Here is a 25689-nt window from a genome sequence, read left to right on the forward strand (position 1 = left end):
ATTTAAGGTTTTCCTATCGTTTCGCTCGAGTAAAATACAAATAAAAAAAATAAATTACTCCTACTAAAAAAAATATTTTTTCAATAGAAATGTATGAACGCGTAAAGGAAACAACTTTTAAAAATACCGTATTATAACTAAGATTATCTGTGATAGTTTCACTTGATTAACATTTTTACTTTCTTATAAAATTATTTACAAAATAAATAAAATACAGTTTTGTGAACGAAATAGAACGTTTCTAGACTCCGTTTGTCAAGCGATGTTAATGCCTATTACCCACAATATAAGTTATACCAAGAATATACACATTTTTGGCTTGTAGCTTCCTCTTAAACCAGGTATTAAACCAGGCTCTAGGTCGGCTTAATCACACCAACGTTGAACGGGCGTGTAGGAATCTAATTAGTAAGACTGAAGGTGTTCCAGGCATGTATTTTATGTGGCGGTACACTCGGTACAAATTCTAAATGGTAATGAAACACGGCATGTGTACCAAGACAGAGTTTATCAATTCAATTAATTTTAAAAACATTTCAAAATTGTTAATAAATACATTTTTTTACATAAATATAGACGGTGGGTATATCAACTATACTAGTAATGTTTGCCCTTTAAAGGCAGCTTCATTAATGTTAAAAATGTCGATATCCGAATTAATTCTGTTCAACAGCAAGATTGATATCGCCACCGGCATGGCTATTGGCAAGTTAGTACTGCAGGCCGGGAGATAGAACAGTCTATGCTGTCAGTGACGATCAGAGATGTGCTTTATTTCAAATAAATCCATTTCAATTTTTTTTTTTTTTTTTTTTTAAAGAAAGACAAACATTCCCAGGTTACGAATAACCCAACAATGTTTGAAAATCTCCTACTACCACCACAGAAAGCCGAAAATGTTGCTTGTGTTGTGATGGAGGACTTAGCCAGCCGAGGAATCGAACACGCGACGCTCGGGTGAGACCCAAGCGCTATGCCCACTCAACCACTGACCGGTGCAAAATGCAAAATGGGTATTTTCCATTTTGCATTTTAAATGCTTTTCTCAATGCATTTTCCATTTTAAATGCTTTTTTGCAACATTCTTCCTACTATCTCCACTCATTTTTTTTCATAAGCCCCAAATATCAGTCGTTCCTCAACCTCGCTATGAGAGATAATTTACATTTGTCAAGTTGCTCCCTGGTAGGAGCCCTGGCAATTGAGTGATACCATTACAAAAAATACTGATTCAAATACTGAACATGGGGCCATGACGCTGTAATATTAAATGTTAGATACCAGTTTCTATGTTTTTACGTTGGCAACATTAGTCCCGCGCAATTTTTTTGTGGTTTTTGGATTTACCATCATGTAATATGTTTGTTCTACATTGATGTCCATTATTAAATGACAAAATTGTTTAAAAATCTATAATTATTTTAATTGTTTAACCTGAGAAACCATTTTGCATTTTGCATTTTCAAATGGAAAAGTTTTGACCCATTTCCATTTTGCATTTCAAATGGTTTTGGGTACCCATTTTGCACATCTCTGGTGACGATATAACCTTCGGGAACATAGAAAAGAGCTCTGCTTGATAACCGAGTTTTAGGACCATCCAGGAATCAGTCTGAAGAATTGTGTAGCAATGCGCACATCCCTCCTGACCCGTAGATGGTTCATTCCGAGCATACACAAAAGAAAGACGGGTAGTAACCATACTCTTACATGTAGAGAAATCTCAAGAATTTCTTTTGAACTCTCTCCAAAATGAGGGAATACTCTGATTCGTGTGGATTCCAAATTAACGACTCACTTTCAATTCTACTCCTTACTAAGGAATTAAATAAAACTATGAGAACTCGGGTACCTCTAAAATTCCTATCAAATAACAAAGCCTGGCATTTTCAGTGAAGTGCTACAAGCCGTCTCAATATGAGCATGAAATGTCAGCCTACTAACTGTCAAACATGATTCCATCATCCTTCATGGTCGAGACATGTTTTAAACTACGGGTGTTCATTGTATTCCGGTAATACCAGGCTAATTTTACTCCTGTCAACAATTCTATCATTATCGACTGGAGTTGATTGCAGTCTCCTAACGTTAGTATTTCTAAGAAAAGTTTTAGGTCATTAGCAAGGAGAGCAACATAGATTTAGATATAGATTTATTAGAATGTATACAGAATAAATTTTCGAAACATTTACTCAAGAAATACAACAATACTACAAATAATATGTTAACTTTACAAAAAAGACGCACATTGTCAGACCTGTTGTTTCTACATAATCTGCTAAATAATAAAATAGATAGTCCCGAATTGCTATCCGTCATTGGTTTAAATGTTCCAACGAGGCGTACCAAGCACACTACACTATTTCATATTGAAGCCAACAATACCAATGCAGCAAACAATTCAGTAATTACTCGCGCATTCACAACATACACCCATTACGAAAAATTACTACATTTAGACATCTTTCATGATTCCTTTCTAACATACAAAACTAACTTATTAAATTTCTTAGCATGACATATTTCAAAAATATTTTCACATCATTTTTAAAAACTCCTATTTATTAACAGTCAATTACAATTCGTGAGCTTATTATAATTCTTGTTTTCAATTCATTTATTATTTATTATTTTTATTATTATCCACACACTTCCTTCCTTTTATAACAATCTCAGGCGAAATTACGTAATGATATTTTATGGACATACGTAATAGGTACTACAACTATGTAATAACTAAAAATATCTAATTGTTTCTAATTGTACTGTGTATGTCTTAACAAATAAATAAATAAATAAAACCTAGAGAGCAAATTACTGCTGAAATGACGTTAGTAAATATGGAAAAGGGGATTGGGACTTAATTACTAGTTGTGTTCTGGTCTATCCTATCTCCCTACCCGTGCGGTATAACTGAGTGATGGTTAGTTAGTTACCGAGTTAGTTTGAATACGAAAGAAAAGAAATACTCACCGCTGAGGTCAATATTAACGTAGTTGTAATAATCGATAATTTTCTTGAGAAGGGTGCCCATTTTTTCCGGCTTTCACTGTAAAATTTATCACATATAGAAGAGATACAACTCTCAATATTAAAGTTATATTATGATTCTAAACAAGTTATGATTTATAATTAATTGAATGGTTTGTTTGAACCACAGAGAGCAAGGCACTCGTTATGTCAGACACCTAGTAGTTTCTAAAGTGTAATGATTGATTTTGTATTTTTACAATAAAGTCGAATTCAACGAACGTGAACTATGTTAATTCATCGATTTACATAATATTATATCATTCATTGTGCAATAGTACTAACGTTAACCTAAAAGACACTTAACAGTGTTATTCGAGAACAATTTGAAGCCGCGGGGTGAGGGGAAAGATGTTTAAAAAATGCCAAAAACTACTACCCCTAAAACATCTGACATTTTACAATGCACGTCTCATGAGAGAACTGTCAGAAATTTGTAATATTTTGTCATTACATCCAATTTCAGATATATGCGCTGTTTTTTAACGCATTTTAAAATAAAATAATGTTCTTAAAAGCAATTTAAAGGCACTTTCAGATTTTGATATTACAAATCGACGAATGCAATTAAATATCAAAATTTAGTACGCAAACAAAATGTTCACGCTGTGAACTCAGTATATATGGGATCGGTAGGTATGCATTCGCAAAGACTACGTGGATAGGAAATTTCAAATCCTGCAATTGTTCTACCTACCCAATGTACCCATCTCAAAATGTGACCATGACTAGTTGATGTTGCAAGATGTCAATAAAGTGACATTATGCTAATTTGGTATAAAATAATAAGGATTAAGTATAAAATAGGGAGGATTGACGTATAACATAACCACATCCGTGGAATAAACTATTGTGAATATGAATTAATATTCATAATCGAATGCATCCAGAATCTGTCAGACTGGACCCAACTGCGTCGGGTGAGTTCCTTTTTATCCTATAATCCAATCTGGGCTTTTCTTATGTCCTAGAAGCCCAGGTTTAAACATTGAGGAATACTGTCTATCAAGTTAATTGAAATTGAAAAAAAGTTAAAATAAATTGTCCCATATAACATAGTTCTGGGACTGGTCCTTCGGGTGTGTTGTGTAGGCCTTATTCCAACAACACCAACTATTAGAGTGGAGTCACAATTTCGCGATACCTCGAAAATTACCCCTGCCATAGGTCACCCCAAATGGTTTGCTACGTTTGGAGACTTAGTAGCAGTGCCCGGGTTCATGGCTACGTTTACCCACCAACTTCATATCGGGAGAGACTGGTTAAAGGAGATATTTTTAACCTCTCCTGTCGGACTACCTCGACCATTGTCTTGCACCATAGTGGGAGAAATGGATTCATACGTCCATCACTACTTGACATATTAACCCTCAGATTTCTAATCACACCTCATGCCTCCTCTTGTACCTTTCCATAAAAAAGACACACCACACCGCACCCCCGATATAGGCGATGACATAGGCCCCGAGGGAAATGTTTTTCCTCAAGACCTTCTGTGTGAAGCTAATGTAAAAAAAAGAAATAAAGATTAACTTTTTAAGGTCGGGTACCGATGGTTTTTATCGTGTAAACTGTAATTACTAATTTACACGACAATAAAAAAACCATATTTAATTAAACAAAGGTATTAGAAAAGATATCGTCATCTCTTTTATCACGTTTAACATGATTTAAAAAATTGCATTGACAAATATTTTTCAAACACTAAATATTGTTTAAAGGATTTTTTAAATATTTTTAGAAGCGTTTACGGTATTTATTTTAATGTTAACTAAAAGCTCAGTGTTCTCTCTTTCTAACACTGTTTAAATAATATTTACCGCCGTAACACAACATAAGATAGCATAACTTTTCTGAGACCGTGCCTGGCTGGGATATATCTTTCCCAAAAAGAATATCTCCCAAAAATTGTTTAAATTTATCAAAAAACCACAAAAAAATAATGCCGTTGTAATATGCATAACAATACCAAAATAAAAATTGAAAAGTTCGTTTTATATCACTTTGGATACAAATCATTTCAAAGTTTAGTCATACAAGATGGCTGCCAGGCAATTTCCCCTCACCCTAAATTTGGCTTCAATGCCATTCATACAAAATAGTACTAATGCTTTGTCGAGTACTTTTTAGGTCCATGGTTTCTTCAGGCCCTTTGCAAAATGTTGTATCGGAAAATCATCCCTTCTGAGAATGACTGCAGATCGCCAACGAACAAAAAACAGTTAACGTTGAAACATTAAGCATAATATATGGACATTTAGCATAATATCGCTATTTTTTTATAATTCGTCCAGCATAACTTCCAAAAGAGTATTTTAAGGCAATGTACTACGTCGTGTAATATTTTGAAACGAGCCGCTATCAATAACACTCCTTACGCAGATGGCGATAAGGCTTAAATTCCCGCTTAACACTATCCAGCTGTTTTGATTTAGGCAAGAAAAAACATGGCCAAAAAGTGCCTTTTATTTTATTTTGTGGATGTTCAGGCATAAATATTGAAATGTTTTCCGATCATTTTATAAATAATTTAATTTGCCACATTATACAATAAAACCATAACCGAAAATGGGTGCGTAAGTAGGAAATTTTTAACTTTAAAGTAGTTTTCATGGGCCTTATAAATTATTTTTTTCTGAGCCTATAAAAAGACTTAAGTAAAAAATAATCGAAAAAAAATTATTTCAAATGCCCAGATGTATTATACTCGCGGTAAATATTTAAAGCATCTGAAACATTTCTAGGCGACCAAATTTTCAAACCAAAAACGTAGTGCATCGCCCAGTATTTTTTGAGATTATAACGAAGGTTATGTGAAGTCACAGCAAATCCGATTCCAACACACACAGTTTTTGATGGCTAGCGCAGACCCGTGAAAAATCACTAGATATTATATATAACGAGATATATAATATAATATTATATTTAAATTCTGTTCAAATATTTCATTGTAGGTCGCTAAATACCGTTTGTTATACATATATCGCTTGTCTGAATCCAATGTTGAAAAAGACGCAATTCAAAGCAAATCTGAGCTCTACAGTTCATTGAACTAAAGCTACGGACGGACACACGACCGAAATGTGTTTTTTAATAACAATATAAACATAATTTTATTTTTTTTGTATTGGTTTATTATTTGTGTTTTTTACAATAAATGAACAATGTTTACAAGTCATACGGTTTTAATTTATACTACACTTCCATTAAAAGCATTTGCTTGTGGATGAAAGAGGAGTGTACATTTGCGAAAAAATAATATAACTAGGTTACAAAGTAAAAAAAATTACGAAATTAAAATCCATTCAAATTATTGTATTTGGAAGGAAGAAAATATATATATTATGGAGGATATATATAGAGTATAGTGGGATAATTTGTGAGATTTTCAAGTGAAACTAGGGGAATCAGTTTTTTTGCTAACGATTGCCCCAAAATAATTTTAAATAGTTCAATATTTTTATTTTTTTTATTTCTTCTGGTAATTTATTAAAGAAATGTTTTCCTTGGTGGGTATAATGGTGCTGGGCAAAAAAAGTGTGTAGTTTAGGGCATGCAAATATATATTTAAGTCTGGTTCGATTTTCAGCTATGAATGAGTATTTAACTTTTTCTTTTACAATTTGAATAATTGAATTTTTCATAAGTAAGTGTTTGGACGGGTTGTTTCGGAGAATTTGAACAATTCATCAAATTTCAACGTTCATTTCCGGGTTCTGTGAAAGTCCTATTCAAGTTCTATTATTATATCTTTATAGGCGAGTTGCTTCACAAAACTGAAATTAAAACAGAACTTGAAAAAATCTTTCACAGAACTTGAAAATGAACGTTGAAATTTGATGAATTGTTCAAATTCTCCGAAACAACCCGTCCTAATGTACAAACTTCGAATTCTTCGAATACGTGTTCAGTGGGGAAGTCTGGAGGTTTTTTTAGTATTATTTTTATTATGACTTTTTGAACAATTTCTATGGGGGTCAGGCTAGTTTTGTAAGCTTCTCCCCAACTTATAATGGCATATTGCAGAACAGACTGTACTAATGCATAATATATTGTGTATAGATGTTTAATTGACAAGAAATTTCTGATTCGTAAGAATATGTAAATTAATTTCCTAATTTTCTTTATTGTATGACAGATGTGATCTTTCCATTTTTGGTTTTTATCAATGATTATTCCTAGATATATAATTTTATTCGATTTTTTCAGAAATGAGCATATTTGTCGACAGATATTATCGTCGTTTTGTGTGAGAGAATGATCATGTAGGATTATTTGAAGATTTGGAGGTATACTGTTATATTTATTTCAAAGGGATGACATATGTTTTTTCACTATTAAACGACAGAAGGTTATCGTCAAACCATATTTTTAGATTATTTATATCTTCTGTGGCATTTGAATTAATATCTCTGTAAGATAATAATAATAATAATAAGATAATTATCCCACTGTGTATTTGAATGTACTTATTTTTATACATAAAATTAACTTAGGGATGATGTCTAAGGAACTGAAAAGAAAAATAAATTACAATAACGAGATACACGGACACGGGACGAGAAATTCTAAGCAAATTAGATTGCCAACAAGAAAAAAAACAAGCACCCAAAAATCTCTGATGTACCAGGCCGTTCAACTCTATAACAAAATCCCGAAGGAAATTGCTGTGATAGAAAATATTAATAAGTTCAAAAATGAATTAAGAAAATAAGTATGTCTATCTCAATTATTAATGTTTCTTTTTTTGTGACTTTAGTGAAATATTTAAAGAAAGATTATGTTTGCCAAACAATGTACATGTTTATATGTTTATAAAACTATTAGCACACACGAAGATGTGAGCTAACTTAAGATTAATAAATAAAAAATAAAAAAATTAGTTAGAGTAAATAAATAAAATCATTAATTTGTGAACTTATTGATGGTCGGATTGTCGGAGTGAGTCGATACAGTAACGTAGCGCCACTCGTGAGAAATAAATAAGATACTGCATAAAATCTGTTTCAGAATGGTTTGATTCTCAGATAAGCTGGAAACTATTTTAAAAAAACGATAGGTAGCTCTGTGCAACGCGGTGATTACATTTAGTAGGGCTGAGGAAACTTCCTTCAAAAGATTTTTCTCTTATAAAGTACCTACCCACTTTAATTTCAAGTTTCACACATTATTCAGTGAGATGCACACATACAATGAAGGTTCCTTCTTACAAGTTATTTCGTGAATCGGACATAATTTTCAGGAGAACATCGGCAGATTTTATAATTCATTTCTATCATTCATTTGCTCAATAAAGCCTGGTAAACAACATTCAATTTTACCAAAAATCTTGCTTTTGGCGAAATGTGTTCGGTACATTATTTTTGACAGGAATCCAAAGTTTTGGTTCATCATTTGTTCTAATATATCTTGAGAAAATCACAAGACTTGCCTACTTCCCGTAAATTAATAATTTTTACATTTGGTAACTATTTTCGTTGAATCTTCCATAGTCCATCACATGTAAGATTTAGTGTAATCGGTCCCAAATACTATGCGAACAGCTACACTGCTATCGCAAATAACCCCTAAAATTGATATGTTTTTATCAAATGTTACCGGTTTCTAAGAGCCATAGAAAACACATTTTTTCCAATAAAAAATACTATTTTTTTAACGAATGTTACTTTTACTTTGAATGTAGTTTTTTCGTTGAGTAGGGTTCAGTCCATCACTTTCATAATAAATTTTAGTGCAATCAGTCGCATAAAACCTGATAAAACGGCTATTGTTATGTTCATACTTTCCAGTTATTTTTAACCCTTCAGTAGGTACTTTCAACATTTTTGTTAAAAAAATACTGTTTAAGAAACTTAGAAAAAATATTTTTTCCGGTGTATGCATTTAAAATAAACATTACTATTCGTAAATAATAAAATTTTAATATCAAACGTGAAAAATGTTCTCAAAAACTCAAAGCCACATTTTTATTTAATTGTTTACTCCATTCGTCGAAAAATTGAGAAAACTCGATGTTTTGAAAATACAAATCGTTTTGTTTCGGGAATTTGTAAGAAAATTCATTTTTATCTCGTTTATATAATATAAGTTAAAACGATTGTTACGAGAGCGACGCGAAATATGAATTATTAATTTTGGCTGTTTTTAGAATTTTATCAATATATAATAATTATTTCTCTTTATAATGCCCAAAAAATTACGATTTTCCACACGATAGAAAAAAGATAAAAATATGGACGCGCGGTCATATATGACCCTAAAACGCTGGAAAGGATAATTTGTTTTTTACATTTAAAAAAATATAAATCTATCAATTTAAACAAGAGGCATTTTTTATTCGATCCGACCTCAAAAAGCCGTAGGAAATCAAAAAAAACAATCTTACGCAAAATGTACGCAGATTGGGATAAGTAAAATTTCATAATCTTTTCTCAGCACGTAAATGAAAACAAATTTGCCAATACTCCCGCGAACAGCTAACAAGAGCCAGCCATTAGCGTTGATTTAACAGTCAAACATCCTCCAAGATTTTTCGCAAATGTATGCTAAAATGCACCAGTGCTACCGGCCATATGAAATATGTTATAGGTACTCGCTACAGGCATACAATAAATATAAATTTTATCGAATACCGCGGTACTGATATAAGTTGATGTATGTAGATATGCTTTAATATATTATGTAACAATGGTCCAATTTCTAATCTAATCAAGTATAAAAATGTTTTCGGTTCAAGGTGTAGATATATGAAATAATTATTTCGTTGTTGTTACATCTCTAATCTAATCTAAATAGTATAAAACTAAGTCGCTATCCGCATCTGTTTATGCGCTTAGTTCTTATAAACTACGATAGGGTTATCACCACCATTTAGAGATTTTCTCACGGAAGGTTTATATATTGTATACATGCGTGTTATATTTATAGAAAGTAAGTTTTGTAATCAAGTCGTTCGGGCGCTTACATTGCCAACTCTGGCTAAACCTTATGAGCTACATCAAAATAATGTACTACGGTATTGTACATCTTAAAAAGGCTTACAGAAAAGTCCTATCTAAAATGCTTAATCTCCTAAGGATAATCCCCAGCAACACCGGGTACACGTTAGCTAGTAATATATAAAGTCACCTTATTGTGGGCAGGTTTTATAATAACAATGATTTTTTTTACTAAGCTGGGATCATTATATAAAAATATGATTATTTATGAAGATTACTCAATTTATTCTAAGCAACTCATGTATATTTGCACTTAAGATTATGTCTAATAAATCTACCTAATACGATTTAAAAATTTCAATGTGTGTATTTAAGATTAAACGCTCGTTATAATCTACGTATTCATAGATTATGTTAATTAATTTATTTTATTAAAATACGCTTTTTGCAAATTATTGTCTTAAGACAAATTATTAGTTTGCGCCCGTACATACGCAATATGAATATGGTAATAATTAGGAAAGCAAATGGATTTATGTGCATTCGCGAACCGAAACGCGAACTGAGCCACGAATTACGGGAAAGGAACGAAGCAACGGCAAATGGCGCGAAACTTGCCGTTGCTTCGTTCCTTTCCCATAAGTTGAGGTTCAGCGCGGGAGTTCGGCTCGCGTATGTATACGTAGAATTACATGTTTACTGGGTTGCATAAGGTAGGCACCAAAGATATTAGAAGAACGAGATATGCTATGTTGGCCGCCGGACCGTAGCCGGAGTACTAACTAATTAGGGTACTTTGAACGGTATCGGGACGTGTACGCACAGAAATCTGTTCTATGTATTAGTGCGGATACCTTAGCGATGCCTTAGCGTAAGCGAAGGTGTGCAGTAGTATTGGTGAACAAAACCGGCGACACTCGGCAAAACAATTCCACTCAGTACGAACTGCGCATAGCACATCTCGTTCTTCTAATATCTTTGGTAGGCACATTACGCTACACGCATCATGGCTACCTCGCGAAGTTAGTACACTTTATCCCCCGGACACCGTGTATAGCGCGCTTATAGCGTAGTCTGTGACAGGCTTAAACCGAAGTTTCCACAAAAATCAAGGAAATGTTAATGGAGTTAAATATCTTTACATTTAAACTCATTAATTACTTTAATATCTACTTTATTTTTATTCTATAAACTAATTAATGGCCATAAATTAATTGAATTTCTAATTTGGGAGGCGGGTACGGGTACCGCCGCCCGGGAACCATTTATTGGATAATCAACAGCCTGCCATAGGTCACGCTGAGTGGTTCGCTAAGTTTGGTGACATAGCAGTGGTGCCCAGGTTCATGGGGGCTGAGATTTGTCCAGGTCGGATCGGGAGAGACAGTTTGTTGAAGGAGACCTTTTAACCTATCCAGCCGGACTCTCTCGATTTGCACCGCAATAAGAGGGATGTATTCATTCGTCCGTCATTCCTGGACACCAAGACCCCCAGATTACTACCCACCCCTTGAACATTTTCCTTCCCAGAACTTCCTCTCCTTTTTACCCTAAAAAGACCCTGCACACAGCATCCCTAAGATTACATAGGCCCTGAAGGATGTTTTTGCTCATAGCCTCCTTTGTGAAGCTTATGTAAACAATAGTGACTTTCTAAAAAAATTAAAAAAACTTGCAGCACAAACACACACATAAATATAAGACTACCATTCAGAAAAAAAATCACATGTTCTTGGTGTACGGAGCAATGAAGATATTAGGAGAATTACCAGAAGAAATAAAATTAGAAGAAAATATAAGCATATAACTTACCCCCTATACACACAAGCCCTACTTATTTATGGGGATACATTAAATACATATATCATGTAATTAATAACTGTATTATATTTATTTGTAATTCGTGTATCTTTTTGTTATTAATAAAAAAATAACGAAAACGTTTGATTGATTTATACATATTTTTTAAAATATATCTATATATTTGTATATATCTTGTATTAAGACATCGGTAACTATAAACATATTTTTACAAAAAAGTTCCCTTTACACACGAGTTAGACTCTTGTAAAGGTAAAAATGTTTAATTATACTTTGAAATAAGTTCTTATTATGTAAATTTAAATAAATATATTGTATTTTATAAAATAAATAAAAATAAAAAACACACATTGACAGTGTAATTAAGAGAAAAGAAAATCATAAAGAAATATGTAAAAATAATGAAACATTTATTTTCAAAGGATTATTACTTATCTCCATATCATATTTGAGTTGAAAATATTGGTATAAAGTACATTCTTCGCAGATAAGATAAAATTGTCATTTTTTAAATAATACACACATTATAAAATAATGTACAAAATATTATGATGAAATATAACAACACAAAATAATGAATAACTTATTTATTTTAATATCAACGGTACAGCAAATTATAAACAGTGACATCAGAAAATATACAATTAACAGAAACTATAGATGGATTTAAAAAGTTAGAAATACAAGTACATGTAAAACTTATAGGTAGACTAGGTTAGATTAGAATTGATTGAAATATATGATAGAACTATGAATAAATATCACAAGACCTTGCAGCGTCCATGTACATAGCTGTGAACTCTGTTATCAAACAATGTGTACAAGTTTGTGTATGAAATATGAAATATGTAGAGACGGGCTCTAAAAATTCCAATCAATTCATTCAACTTAAAAAAAAACACACAACACAATATTGTTTTATTACACAGAAAAATTGTTCTCGCATTTAAATAATTAAGTTAGTTGATACGAGCCCACTCAAAAATTGATACCAGTTAATTTCACGGAGCGGCACGTAATCTTGTCTCGGGCGTGTAACTTGTCCGTAAAAAGAATATTATATTATGTAACTAGTTGCCTGTTGATTGTCGAAACTACTGAGTCTTATTTGGACAGTGACCACGTTGGATATGACTGTACTGCGTGAAATGTCTGACAGAAGCTCGACAAGTGAGTAAAAACAGTTTTAGAATGTTTGTTTAAATAAATAAAGTGTTTTCAATTGACACAGTGTCCAGTTTGTTTGTTGATTTGGTTATTGGGTTAGAACTATCTACGTTCATTCTTGTTAAAGATTGCTGATATTAAGTCACTGCTTTTGATGAATAAATTGATAAATTGTTCATTAAAAGTTGGTTTGTTTACTACAAGTTTTTTCGTTAATTCTTTACATAAACTGTCTGGTCTGCTTGAATTGTTTATAAATAGTTATTTTGTTTACGGCAAATCGTTAGTGTTTGTTTGTTTAGATATTGGAAAAATTAACTCGATTTAATTAACTGAATGTACAGTACATTTGTCTCTTTTTACAAACACTGTTTCACTTATTTCCTTTTGGTTGCACAGTTTTCATAAGCAACAGTTTTTGATGTATACATAAATGTGTTAGTTCATGTTATATACAAAAATGCAATAATTACCTATTTTATGAAAATTTATACAATTTAAACAAAAGTAAAAATATCCAGTTAGTCACTAATCAGAAAATATTTTTATCAATAGGAAAATTTTGTATTTGTCTATTTTTAAGTTTGTTAATTTTCGTTGTACGTTTATCCTGACAAAGAAACCTCGGTTTTGAAACATATCGACCTTTTTGATTAAATAGTGCTGTTTACAAAGTTATTTATATATTTTTTTATTTAAATTAAAGTGAAGCCACAAAGTTAGATTGCAATTATTGATAAAGTTATTTTGTGTTAAAACAAAGTGATTTGTTAGATGTAAATTAAAATGTCGCCACAATGAGAAATTGTTATTATTGAAAAAGATATTTTGTGTTAGAACAATAAATTGGCTATTGATTATTTGTGTTGATGCATGAACTCTTTTAAATCGACATATTTGGTTCAAACTAAACTAATGATTTGTTTTTTTTTGTATCGTGTAGGATTTTGGTAATTTATTTTTAAAAAATTACGGATTTTAACTATTTTTAATCTATCGATAAATCCATTATTCGCAAGCAGTTTATATGGTTTGCAATCATCTCTAATCTTTAAATAGTATAAAACAAAGTCACTATCCATGTCTGTCTGTTTTTCCGCTTAGTTCTTATAAACTACACAGCGGATTTTGATACGGTTTTCACTATAGTTTAGAGAATTTCTCCCGTAAGGTTTATAAATATAAAATATAATACATGAATATTCACAGACATAGGAATTAATAGACGAGAAGATAATGGCGAGGGGTAAAATCAACTGTTGAAGAACGAAGGGCGTAAGGCTGACTGTGATTCGTCAATAAATCAATCTGACAGTAAATAGGCATCTCGCATTATAATATCACCATTTAGTTCTTAAAAGTAAAATCTGCTTTTGAATGAATAGACATTTTTACATGGGAGCGCAAATTACTCGCCACGTTATGAACAAATTTGCGAAGTCCAAATTCGGCAAAAAAATTCGGTTCCATTTTCAGAGTCGAATATTTCGTTTAAGTATTTAGTTAAGACACTTTTATAAATGTTCATAATTTACTTCCCAGCAACCAACCAGCTTTGTGTTTCGCGTCCAGACGTTTCTCGATGTGATAGTAACAACTGATTCATATTATACGATGTGAATATGCTTAAAATAAAGTAAAATAATGCTTATATATGGAATGTAATACGACAATTGGGTTTATTCTCTTTTTCACATCTATTTTTACAAGTTTTCATAGTACAAGTCAACATTTTGCCGTGTTATTTCGTAAAATGAACCGATGATGCCTCGACCATAGTTCGCACAAGAATGATGACGTCACGTTTTCAAATTTCACTTGAGGCCATACGCGAGCACAGCCGGCTCCAATGGAACCGGTATGGGGAGTGGGGATAATACGCTTTTAATCACTTAGGGCAGGTCTACTAATATTCATATGTCTATGTGAATATTATATTTATAGAAAGTAGAGAAAAGTCTACGTTTTGTAATCAAGTCGCTTACATTGCTAACGCTGGCTAAATCTTATGAGATACATCAAAATAGTGTACTACGGAATTGTATATCTTAAAAAGGCCTACAGAAAAGTCTGTCATAGTATATGTCCTAAGGATAACCCCGTCAACGCCGGGTACACGTCAGTTAACTGTATTTACAACTGTATTTTTTTTACTTTATTCTAACCACTGGAGCGTTTTTGGCCACATTTTGGCCACTTTGCAAACATTTTGATTTTTTTATATTTTTTATGAATCCTAAAAATATTGGATAAACGGTCAATATAAGTGCATTCAGTGACTCTCTAAAACTATAACCAATTTTATTTTTTTATTAAAAATCGGAGAAATGATTTTTTGAAAGAGGGCGAAAAATTTCCAAATCAAACGCTTTATAATAGTGTCCAAATGCTCAAGATTGAAATTGGTAATATCTTGGAGTTAAACATTACTTATTTTATACGAACTATAAAACCACTAAGTAATAATATATTTAAGCAAAGGATCTTGTTTTAGTATCGACACGTTTGCAATGGCAAGGGTGGAGACAGGGTGGAGCAAAAGTAATCACCCTATTGGAAAACGTTATAACTTTTTCAAATGACGCCAAATGTCAATTCGGTTTTGACATTTGTGAAGTAAACAAACGCAGAATACAAATCAACAAGACATTAAGGGCAAAAGTAATCACCCTATTCGAAAACGCTATAACTTTTGCAAATGGCGCCAAATTTTAATTCGGTTTTGACATTTGTGAAGTAAACAAACGCAGAATACAAATCGACAAGACACGTAGGGCAAAGTAATCACCCTATTGAAAAACGCGATAACTTTTGCAAATGGCGCCAAATGTTAATTCGGTTTTGACATTTGTGAAGTAAAAAAACGCAGAATACAAATCGATAAGACAAGAATCGGTTTACTACGCAAGAACGCGGAATAACAAGCAGTACCAAAGTTTATCATTAAAAAAAAATTACAACAAAAGAACATCGGGTGATTACTTTTGCACCATCATGTACATGATTTTTAAGATTCTAAAGCAGTATTTTTTTAATCTTACTTTATCTTTTTTGACGAACACAAGGAGTGTATCTATCTGTTGATATTGACTTGTAAATTGTAATGAGCCACTACGTCATCTCATGTTCACAATCTAGAATTATATAATGTACAAGTATTCAATGTGTTGATAAATAAATAATCACCTTAATTTACGCTGGCCCGATATCAAATCTCAAGTGTGAGTGTGTGTGACTCAAAGACTTATTTTATTTTGTTTATTTAGGAAAACCGACAGATTTAGCTACGCAATAAAGAACTAGAGACCGACTGAAATTTCGGCCAGTTTATGCTAATAATCGAGATAGGCCAATAAAGAACTAGAGACCGACTGAAATTTCGGCCAGTTTATGCTAATAATCGAGATAGGCCAAAAAATTGCGAGGTGTTTCTGCGCCCTTTGCGAAAAGATCGTAAATCGTCGAAAAACAATTTAAGACTAGACTAGACTTAAACCACTATAAACGGTGTCTGGAAACTCATAGTATAAGTGGGATTTTGGTGGACCCACATCAGATTTGGAGTCGATTTTGAACAGTGGTGGCTCGTGGTATCTTCAACTGGGGGTTCAGAAATTCAAGAGAAAATATATTTATTCAAAATGTAATAAATATATATTTTAAAAAATCTGCTAAAGGTAAACAATGGGCTTAAAGTGATGAGGCAGGTATATTATGTACTAAAAGTTATTACTAACTCCGACTTCTTCCACCATTCACTCCTGTATACCATACCTTACTGTTAAAAACTACATTACATCGTCTTTAATTCTACTCCGTATCTCATTTCGGTGCATAATGCGATAAGTGTTCCTCGAACGTCCCCGACTTCTTATACCATTTAAACCACTATCTAAATATTTCTGGCACTAATATGAACAAGTTTTGAAATTTTCAGCGATATCGGTGTACTACTTTTCGAGTTTTGCCAGCACAAACATAAGATCTTCTTCTTCTTCCTAGCACTATCCCAACTCATTGCCTAGGTAGGCTGTTGGGGTCGGCTCTTCTCGTTCTCAGGTTATAGCTTCTTCGGTTCTAGGTGTCGCTTTCATCTAGGCCGTTTCTTTGTAGGATTTTGGAGCATTGGGTCATCCAGGAGTTCTTTGGTCTACCTCTGGATGACTGTCTTTGAAGCTCTATAGACATTGCCTGCTTCACTGTGTGGTCTGGTGGTCTCCGTCTTATGTGCCCATACCATCTTAACTGTCGTTCCTCTAGCTTACTGTTTATGTCAGTGACACCCAGGCTACCACGAATGCGTGAGCTTTTAATTTTATCTTTTAATGATACTCCTGCCGTCATCAATTCGGCCAATTCTTTGCTTTTTGCTGTAAGCGTTCCCAGATTCCAAGTAATGGTTTCAAACCCAGAACGACTGGCTTTCCTCCGCTTCATTTTGCTTGCCCCTGGAGTCCTGCAAGCTGACCCTAACATAATGTTAGTCTCTGGATCACCGAGGAGAGATTCCCCCTCGCTGCCAGACAGGGTAGTGAGCACAAACATAAGATGCTGAATTTTTAATATTTTTTAGCTAGAATTTTTATAGCTGACGTGCATCCAGCGTTGCTCGACTTTTCTCTGCTTTCTATAAATATAATATGCGTGTAATATATATATAAACCTTTCAGAAGAAATTATCTAAATGATAGTGAAAACCTTCTCAAAATCCGTTGCGTATTTTAGAAGAATTAAGCGCACCAACAGGCAGACACGGATCGCGACTTTATTTTATACTATTTAGAGATGTCCACACAATATCTTAAGAAAGACTATTACAAGACAGTTTTTTGCTGTCCTCCACCTTTACACCTCGTGTCAAGGGTTTTTAGAGCGGTAATCAACAATTACCGCAGTTTTCAATAATTATTCCTTCAGGAAATTTTTCACAAATTTAATACTGATTTCAGTCGGACCATTACTATTTGTTTTTTTAATTGCACTAGTTAAATGTTTTATTTCAAGATTTGTTTTTGGGGTATTATGCCACGGTGCGCTACCTCCTTTTTTAGCCAACGTTTCGGACATCATTTCAGTGTCCATCATCATTGCAGATGTGTAATTTAAGGTTGTGGTGAAATGTGTGCTTATGTATGAAGATATATACGTGTTGCCAGTTCCAACCCTCTAATGATATATGAATCTAAGAATATGACTAGGTCCTGATTTGTCCCAAATCCAAATATTCACATGTATTTTGTGTCAATAAAGGTTTAGGAAAAATCAATATTCTGCAAAGGCGAGCTGTCTACGGGGCATAACAGCAAAGACCAGAAACCCGATGGTTTAGTTGATGTGAAAGAAATTCGTTAAATTAAAAATTAGTAACTACTTTCATGATATGATTTCATGATATTTCATGATATTTTTAGAATTTTTATATTGTATTGATATCTTTTAGATAAGTGGGTTTCCGCTATATTATCTTTATAAATTTGGATAATTGCATTTTTCTTGAATATATCTTCTACTCGGGGCACCCCGAAATCTGTAAATAGCGTTTCTGTTGGATACGTGGAGGGTTTCTTGAGGATTACTTTGAGTGCAAAATAATAAATATGCATTCACAAAATACATCAATGGACCATAGCACGCAAGTGTCCTACATTTTTAGAGTCCTTAGTTTTTAAATATGCGTATGTTTTTTTTTTTTTAGTACTGCCGGTCGAGGACCACATCAAGTTGCTGGTCTTCGGAGAGGCGCACAAGGTGCCATGTGATTCTTGCACCGTCTCTGAGCTAGAGCACGCGTTGCCCTCCTGGTATGACAAGGACAAGTACAAAAGGTAAAAAGCACTTATCCAATGATTTGCATCGTTTTTGAAACTATGTCTACAAGGTGATTTGGTTCCTTGAAGCTCTTAGTAAAATAGTCATCACACCAAAAAGTTCCGGAGTGTTAGAACTACGCCAAGCATTGCCAAGGGTTATTGAATAATTTTAAAACGGAGGTCGAGAACTTATAGTTTGAAGAGGTTAAACTACGAACTGTACCAACTATTTAAAAGGCCTTCAACAAGACAGTTTATAAAACTGGACGTGCTCACAGAACTGGGCACAAGGGTGAAAGACAGCAGGCTATCACAAAGGTTTCTCTCATAATCTGCCTCAAACTTTGATCTGTAATATGAACTCTGGAAGCAGGAAGCAACCAGAAATCAGCAGGAATGGATTTATTTTTGACAAATGGCTAGGATTATTTAGCAACAATGATATTGATGGACTTTTGAACCTTCAGTACTTAGTCAAATTCCCTTCATCTGCATTGAGGCTACGTTATAAGCTTTAAATAGAAGACGAAGCTTTCTGAAGATGTTCTTTGGTTATTTGTTTTAGGGGTGTTATGCAGTGTTGCGCTAACTTTTTTTTCTCCCAACGTTTCGGACAACGTTACAGTATCCATCATCAGGGCAGATGATGGACACTGTAACGTTGGCTAAAGAAGCAGTTAGCGCAACACGGCATAAAACCCCAAAAACAAATAACAAAAATACTTTTAGCAACTTTAAATCATATTTTACTGAAGATGGTTTGAAATCGTGATTATACATAAATAGGAATAATAGAGAATATTGAATACAGTATGACTTATTTAAAAATAGTTGCGAGTTAAGTAGTATTGAAAGAAACACTGTGCATTACAGTACAGTACAGTACATACCGTCGTCACGTTAAATAATTGAACCAGGTTATTTTTTATTAATTTTCATAGCACATTTTGCGTTATTTTTCCATCGATGGAATTTTATATAAAATTACTTCTCAACTCGGCATTTGAATAGAGATTATCTTAAAAGAATCAGCAGAAATTTTGAATGCGGGACATTAAACATTTATCAGTATTTATTTTTGTTGGAATAACTTTTTAAGGGTCAGGTCACAATGGCTGGGTGGTTAAAGGCCTTGTCCCGATAAGCCAAAGATCTAGGGTTCGATTCTCAGTTGTGATCGTTACCTTTTTTTAAATTTTTTGTGTCTGTTTCGGTTTCATATTTAGTTTATCCTTTCTTTTAAAATAATGATTAAATTACTTATTTGTATTTAAAATATACATTGATCAATGTATATATTTGTTTCTTGCTCTTTATATTTACATAAATCTTTTAAATAAATGATTTCACGTTATTTCCAGGGGACAGAGCTACATGAAGCGAAACTTCACGGGTCACCTCACATCCACCTTCTGTGGGGTCATCACGGTGTTCGCTGTACCCTCAGCCCTTACTATCCTCATGAAGACTCATCGTTCCTCTACGACATACACGGCCTACAGGCGCTATCTCTCCACCATCATGCACTTCAAATCCTGGTACAACGAAGATCTGGTGCCGGGATCGGAGTGAGTTAACAACCTTTCTTTATTGTGTCTCTTGACCCTGAAATATATTGAACTCACCACGCTGAATCTGAGACGATCTGTGGCGCTTCAGCAATAAACTACGTATTTATGAGAAAAATAAAGTAAACAATGAATGGGAGAAAGCTCTCCGATTTAAAGAAATCAAAATGGTTCAAATCCAAAACTAACCACCTAAGGCACCTAGTCAACATGCAACACTGCGGATCACAGTAATAATTTATATACCAGGGTACTGAACAGGTAAAAGACCCTCGGAGTCAAACTTCAATTGGGAGTGGAAAGTGGAGTGGAAGTTTGAAGATGCTAAAGAACGTTGATTAACTTATGGTTCCAGTGTCCTGCTTTTGATTTTATTTTGTTCAAATTTGACAAATATTCCAACACAAATCAAGTTATACCACAAAATCGACTCCAAATGTGATGTAGATTTACCAGTTTCCCGCTTAGGCCTAGAAACATGGCTCTGGGTTTACCCTGATACTTCGTTAAACGGACCGATCTACTCTCCTCACCTAAAATGAATGATTAGACATATTTTTAAAACATTCTAATGTATTTTTAAGTTCCTGGAAGTCCCTGAGCACCGTAAGAGAACGCCACATTAAATGGTCCAACGTCTCGAAGCTAAGGAAAGATGGACACATCTCCCAACGAGACCTTGTCTTAACCCTGACAGCCTTCGGAGGGGTCGGTCTGGTCAGGCCGCATCTGCTCGGCATGGAGCATGATAACCGGGAAGACTTAGAAGCTTTTGCACACTTCTGGAGGACGATTGGACATATGCTAGGAATTGAAGACAGGTAATATATTTTTTTCATTTCATCATTTTATATAGCAGCAGAAGTAAATAAAACATATCCCTTTCATGTCGAAGAGACAAAAGTTTTTAATGTTGATGATTGTCCAGAATTCTTTTGGACTCTCCATGCCGCTGGCTTGTCAAAGACCTCCGTTACTTTTAATTGATGGTGAAAGCTCGTCTGGGGTTTAGTTCACATTTTAATAGGAAAATTCATTATTCAGTAATACATGTAAGCCTAGGTATTCGTGGGATAAGGCTCTAGCAATCAGGAGGTGGTGGATTCAAATCCCAGCATGCAGCACTTTCCACAGTGCAAGATACTATCATAATCGCCTGGTGTAAGATCAGCATTCAGAATTAGAATGTTGTTTGAAGTGGGTTCAGCTGTATTTAGTGACCAGAACTAAATATCCAGATAATTTTCCGCCTCCCTCCTCCCATCTCCTTCCGCTCACCACTATCTTGAGCCTCACAACATATCCCAATTGGGGACGTCATAGTCACACTGGCTCCAGACTGCTGGTAACAGTTGATGCAAAAATTTTAGATACTTTTTTACTGTTTTCACTTATCTTGTTGTTAATTTGTTCCAATGTTTATATTTTTCTTTTGTCTTTGTATAAACTGTAGTATATGCATCGACCAAACATCTATGAGGACCTACGTATAATTATTTGTCAATAATTCATAGAACTTTATTGGTTTTCAATATAATATAATGATTTACATTTCATTTTTGATTTTATTTGTCATTATCTTATAAATAACTGTTGATAAACTAAAAATAAAGGCGATACACCCTAAATTATGACTAAGTTGGTGCCCTAATGGAAGTTACCCAGAGGCATAAGGCCGGCCCATTGCGGCCGGAATTGGAGCGGCCTGACCAAAGATATTAGAATAACGAGATGTGCTATGCGCAGTTCGTACTGAGTGGAATTGTTTTGCCGAGTGTCGCCGGTTTTGTTCACCAATACTACTGCACACCTTCGCTTGCGCTAAGGTATCCGCACTAATACATAGAACAGATTTCTGTGCGTACACGTTCCGATACCGTTCAAAGTACCCTAATTAGGTAGTACTCCGGCTACGGTCCGGCGGCCAACATAGCATATCTCGTTCTTCTAATATCTTTGGGCCTGACTTGCTAAGGCGCCAAGAAGCTGTTAATACCTGAAACTTAATACAGCGCAGAGATAGACTAATAGTCAATAGATAGATAGTAAAATGTAAACTGACTGCGAGGAAAAAGATATTAATGTAGGAACGGAAGAAATGAGGACTGTAGATTAAGAAAAATTGCGGGGTAGGCCAAATCCCACCCTAGGATATAGCACCGCGATGACTTCGGTGTTAATGATAAGTTTCAATAATTCATGTAGTAAGGGTTCTCTTTTATGATATTCCAGGTACAACACATTCAGGCCATCTTTAGACGAAACACTCCTTGTAACCGAAGCCATCATCACAGGAATATACAAACCGTTACTTCAAAATCCTCCCGAATACTTCTACCACATGACATCTTCTTACCTTCAAGGCCTTTGGTTCTTCGACCCCACCTTGACAGTAGCAGCCATGAGCTATTTCAACTACAGACTCCTCGGAGTTGAAGGGTTCGAGTACAATCCAAAAGGAGCACTGGAGATCAAACAAAAGAAAGAAATCAAAATCAGAGAAAGTCAATTGAGGAACATAAATTTCAAAAAAGGAGTTGGTTATTCAGATTATCCTGGAAAAGACGAAGAACCTCTTGTAACAGGAGACAATTTCTATAAGACCCTTAGCTTGTATAATAGATTCGTCCTGTTCGTGATGGTTTTCTGGTTTAACAACGTCGTCAGCACCATTATTGGTAAAGTGCTTGGTCTGCTAAAAGGAGGGATCAGTATACTGTTGGCAACATTTTTCCCCATCCTATTCATTCTGAGGTATGGTTTTAAAGGAGCCTATGTGAACAAGTATGATGAAGACATTAAAATTGAGGCCAGGATAAAAACTAATAAGGAAATGCTCGCAGAAACACGGTATTGATTGCGGATAATATATTCAAAATGTTAACAAATGAACAAAATTTTAATAAATATAATGTCACAAAACCACTTTTCTTTCTTCGAAAAAAATAATTGACTTGTTTTTTTTAATAAATAGTATCCTTGAACGACATTGCAAACATAAAATGTCAATGTTTTAATTTTTATTATGATAAACTAATTTTTATAAGACAAGGTTTTTTATGCATAGCACAAAGTATAACAAATTATTATAAGCAATAATTGTTCTCCTGAAATATTCATACAAATTAAAAATATCTCCCGAGTAAAAATAAATGCCGCCGACGGGAATTGAACCCACACCTTCTGATGTCCAGTCAGGTGCTCTAGACCACTGAGCTACGTCAGCTTATTTCCAACACGCCAAATAATTTAATATGTACTAGTACTTCAATCAACAATTACTGCGTATTATATTTTTTCACTTGTAAACAACCAACTTTATTTTAGTAGGAAAAGTTTTGTTAGTGCTAAATTTTCCACTAGATGGCGTCGAGACATATTATATCTACATTTGTTGGTGAAATATTTTGACTTCAAATATTATTATTTTTTTTATAATGATAAACTAATGTTTTTAAGACAAGGTTTTTTATGCATAGCACAAAGGATAACAAATTATTAAATTTATAATTTTAGTACATCGATTGAACATTTGTCTTTTTGCTTTGCTTATTTGCTTTCATAATATTGTATTGAGCGAAACTTCAAGAAAAATAATGGTGGGATATGATAATGAAACCTTTAATGTGTCTTTTGTAAATATAACGACGAGGTATTTCACGTAGATTTAGACAGTCTTCTTTTTCGCCCCCTCTCTACGACGAGAATATTATCGCTGTCCAATATGGTCTATTGAAATATTCAGCAAAGAAATTGTAAATAGTGGGTTACCTAGATAGTCGACGGCAGCAAACTCTGAAATTACTTATACAGGGAGTCCGGGTTAAAGTGCACTAACTTCGTGAGGTGATTCTACACGATAGTAGAAGTAATAAACTAAATTCCAACTTTTAGGGATACTTTACAGGTAAAAACGTAAAATTGGTCTGCCGTAGGGGACTGTGTGGCCGTGGGCGACTGGCATTATTATTTTGCGCTGTTGGTATATCTACCGTACCGCGCTACCCACTTCTATCAGTGATTAATTGCCGTCCTTCGCGTCGATAACTTTTATTTTATTAGCTAAGGATTTGATAATTTGATTTATCTAGCAGAGTTTAACTTTAAAAACTTGTTTGTTTTAATCAAAACTTGTTAATGCAGTGTGCATTTATTCAGACCCAAAAGAACATCTTTATTCAATGCGTGTTTTCTCCAAAGATTTACATTTGACATTGCGTTTATTTGTGCGTAATTGGAATTACTGTGTCAATGCCTTTACCCATGAAGAAAGGGCAGATATTCATTAGGTTTACGGGCTACATGACGTAAATACACATAGAGAGTGGCCATTTTGAAAATATTTTAATTATTAAAAAACTATGACGTTTTAGTTATAAGTAATTAGAGTTACGGTGTGGTAGCTCTCTATCCCCATCCATGCAGAAGATTCGCGTTTTTACCCGAAGGGCGTGCTTTTGAAGATAGAATGGCCGCAAGTTTCACCTTCTAGAAAACATTCGAGAGCATTCCACAACATTCCAGAACATTCCGGAACATTGTGGAATGTTCAGGAATAGTCTGGAACGTTCGGAAACATTTTTTCTAAATAGTATAAAACAAAGTTGATATCCGCGTCTGTCCGTTTGTGCGTTTAGTTCTTCTAAACTATGCAACGGAGTTTGATAGGGTTTTCACTATCATTTAGAGAATTTCTTCCGGAAGGTTTATACACGGTGTCCGGAAACTCGTAGTACAAGCGGGGAACTGGAGAATCTACACCACATGGGGAACCCAAAAAAACATAAAGTTTTTCGATTTGAGCATTTTCAAAAAAAAAAAAAAAAAACCAAAAAAAAATATTTTTTGGCTATTTTAGGGTTAAAGTTTTTTCTGGTGTTTAGGGTTGAATAACAGATGTTTTAACCCTGCAGAGCAGAAATATTTTATGATTACACCGGGTTAAATGAAGGGTGATTTCAAAATAATGCTTCAAATCCGAGTTTCTTCATTTGTTTTACTTTCAAATAGTTTTAATTAGTTGGGTACTTTGATCTTCAGTAATAATTTATAAGAATTTGATTAAAAAAACAAAAAAAAAAAAAAAATCAACTTCAAACTCGATTTACTCGATAACGAAAGCTCAAATAAAAAAAAAATATACTACAAAATCGACTCCAAATGTGATGTAGATTCACCAGTTTCCCGCTTGTACTACGAGTTTCCGGACACCCTGTATATAATACATGAATTAGTGCACTTCCCGTACTCCCTGTATAACGTTAGGTGATATTATTAATTATTACTATGTACATTGTAACATATTTTATTTAAATGAACATTATTTATTTGACTAAACATACTAAAAAAAACTTT

The 25689-nt window shown here is 33.8% G+C and overlaps 2 protein-coding genes across 3 annotated transcripts in view; one reads left to right on the forward strand and one right to left on the reverse strand.

Annotated features, from left to right (window-relative positions):
- Nucleotides 1–25689, reverse strand: part of LOC149412806 (very long chain fatty acid elongase AAEL008004-like) — a 99980-nt gene that overhangs the window by 17778 nt on the left and 56513 nt on the right. Inside the window, exon 1 of one of the 2 annotated variants that reach the window (XM_089645437.1) lies at nucleotides 2974–3187. The exons of the other annotated variant lie outside the window; for it this stretch is intronic. Within the exon in view, the coding sequence (XP_089501563.1) occupies nucleotides 2974–3034 (61 nt within the window). The 5' untranslated portion in view covers nucleotides 3035–3187. Of the gene's footprint in view, nucleotides 1–2973; nucleotides 3188–25689 lie in introns of those variants that run through there. 2 annotated transcript variants of the gene reach the window in all.
- On the forward strand, nucleotides 12767–23247 carry LOC149412807 (uncharacterized). Its single transcript, XM_089645434.1, has 5 exons — nucleotides 12767–12959; nucleotides 18652–18781; nucleotides 20128–20334; nucleotides 20919–21155; nucleotides 22567–23247. The coding sequence occupies exons 1-5, from the start codon at nucleotides 12920–12922 to the stop codon at nucleotides 23189–23191; spliced, it is 1239 nt and encodes a 412-aa protein (XP_089501560.1). The 5' UTR covers nucleotides 12767–12919; the 3' UTR covers nucleotides 23192–23247.

This window comes from Hesperophylax consimilis, chromosome 22 (assembly GCF_061612785.1).
Source record: "Hesperophylax consimilis isolate HC1 chromosome 22, BYU_Hcon_1.0, whole genome shotgun sequence".
Lineage (NCBI taxonomy): Eukaryota > Metazoa > Arthropoda > Insecta > Trichoptera > Limnephilidae > Hesperophylax > Hesperophylax consimilis.

Bases quoted from the DNA above. Each gene is read 5' to 3' on its own strand.
- LOC149412807 (XM_089645434.1), top strand. From the start codon at position 12,920: ATGACTGTACTGCGTGAAATGTCTGACAGAAGCTCGACAA. The intron at 18,782-20,127 runs GTAAAAAGCACT...CGTTATTTCCAG, and splicing joins GACAAGGACAAGTACAAAAG to GGGACAGAGCTACATGAAGC. The intron at 20,335-20,918 runs GTGAGTTAACAA...TGTATTTTTAAG, and splicing joins GATCTGGTGCCGGGATCGGA to TTCCTGGAAGTCCCTGAGCA.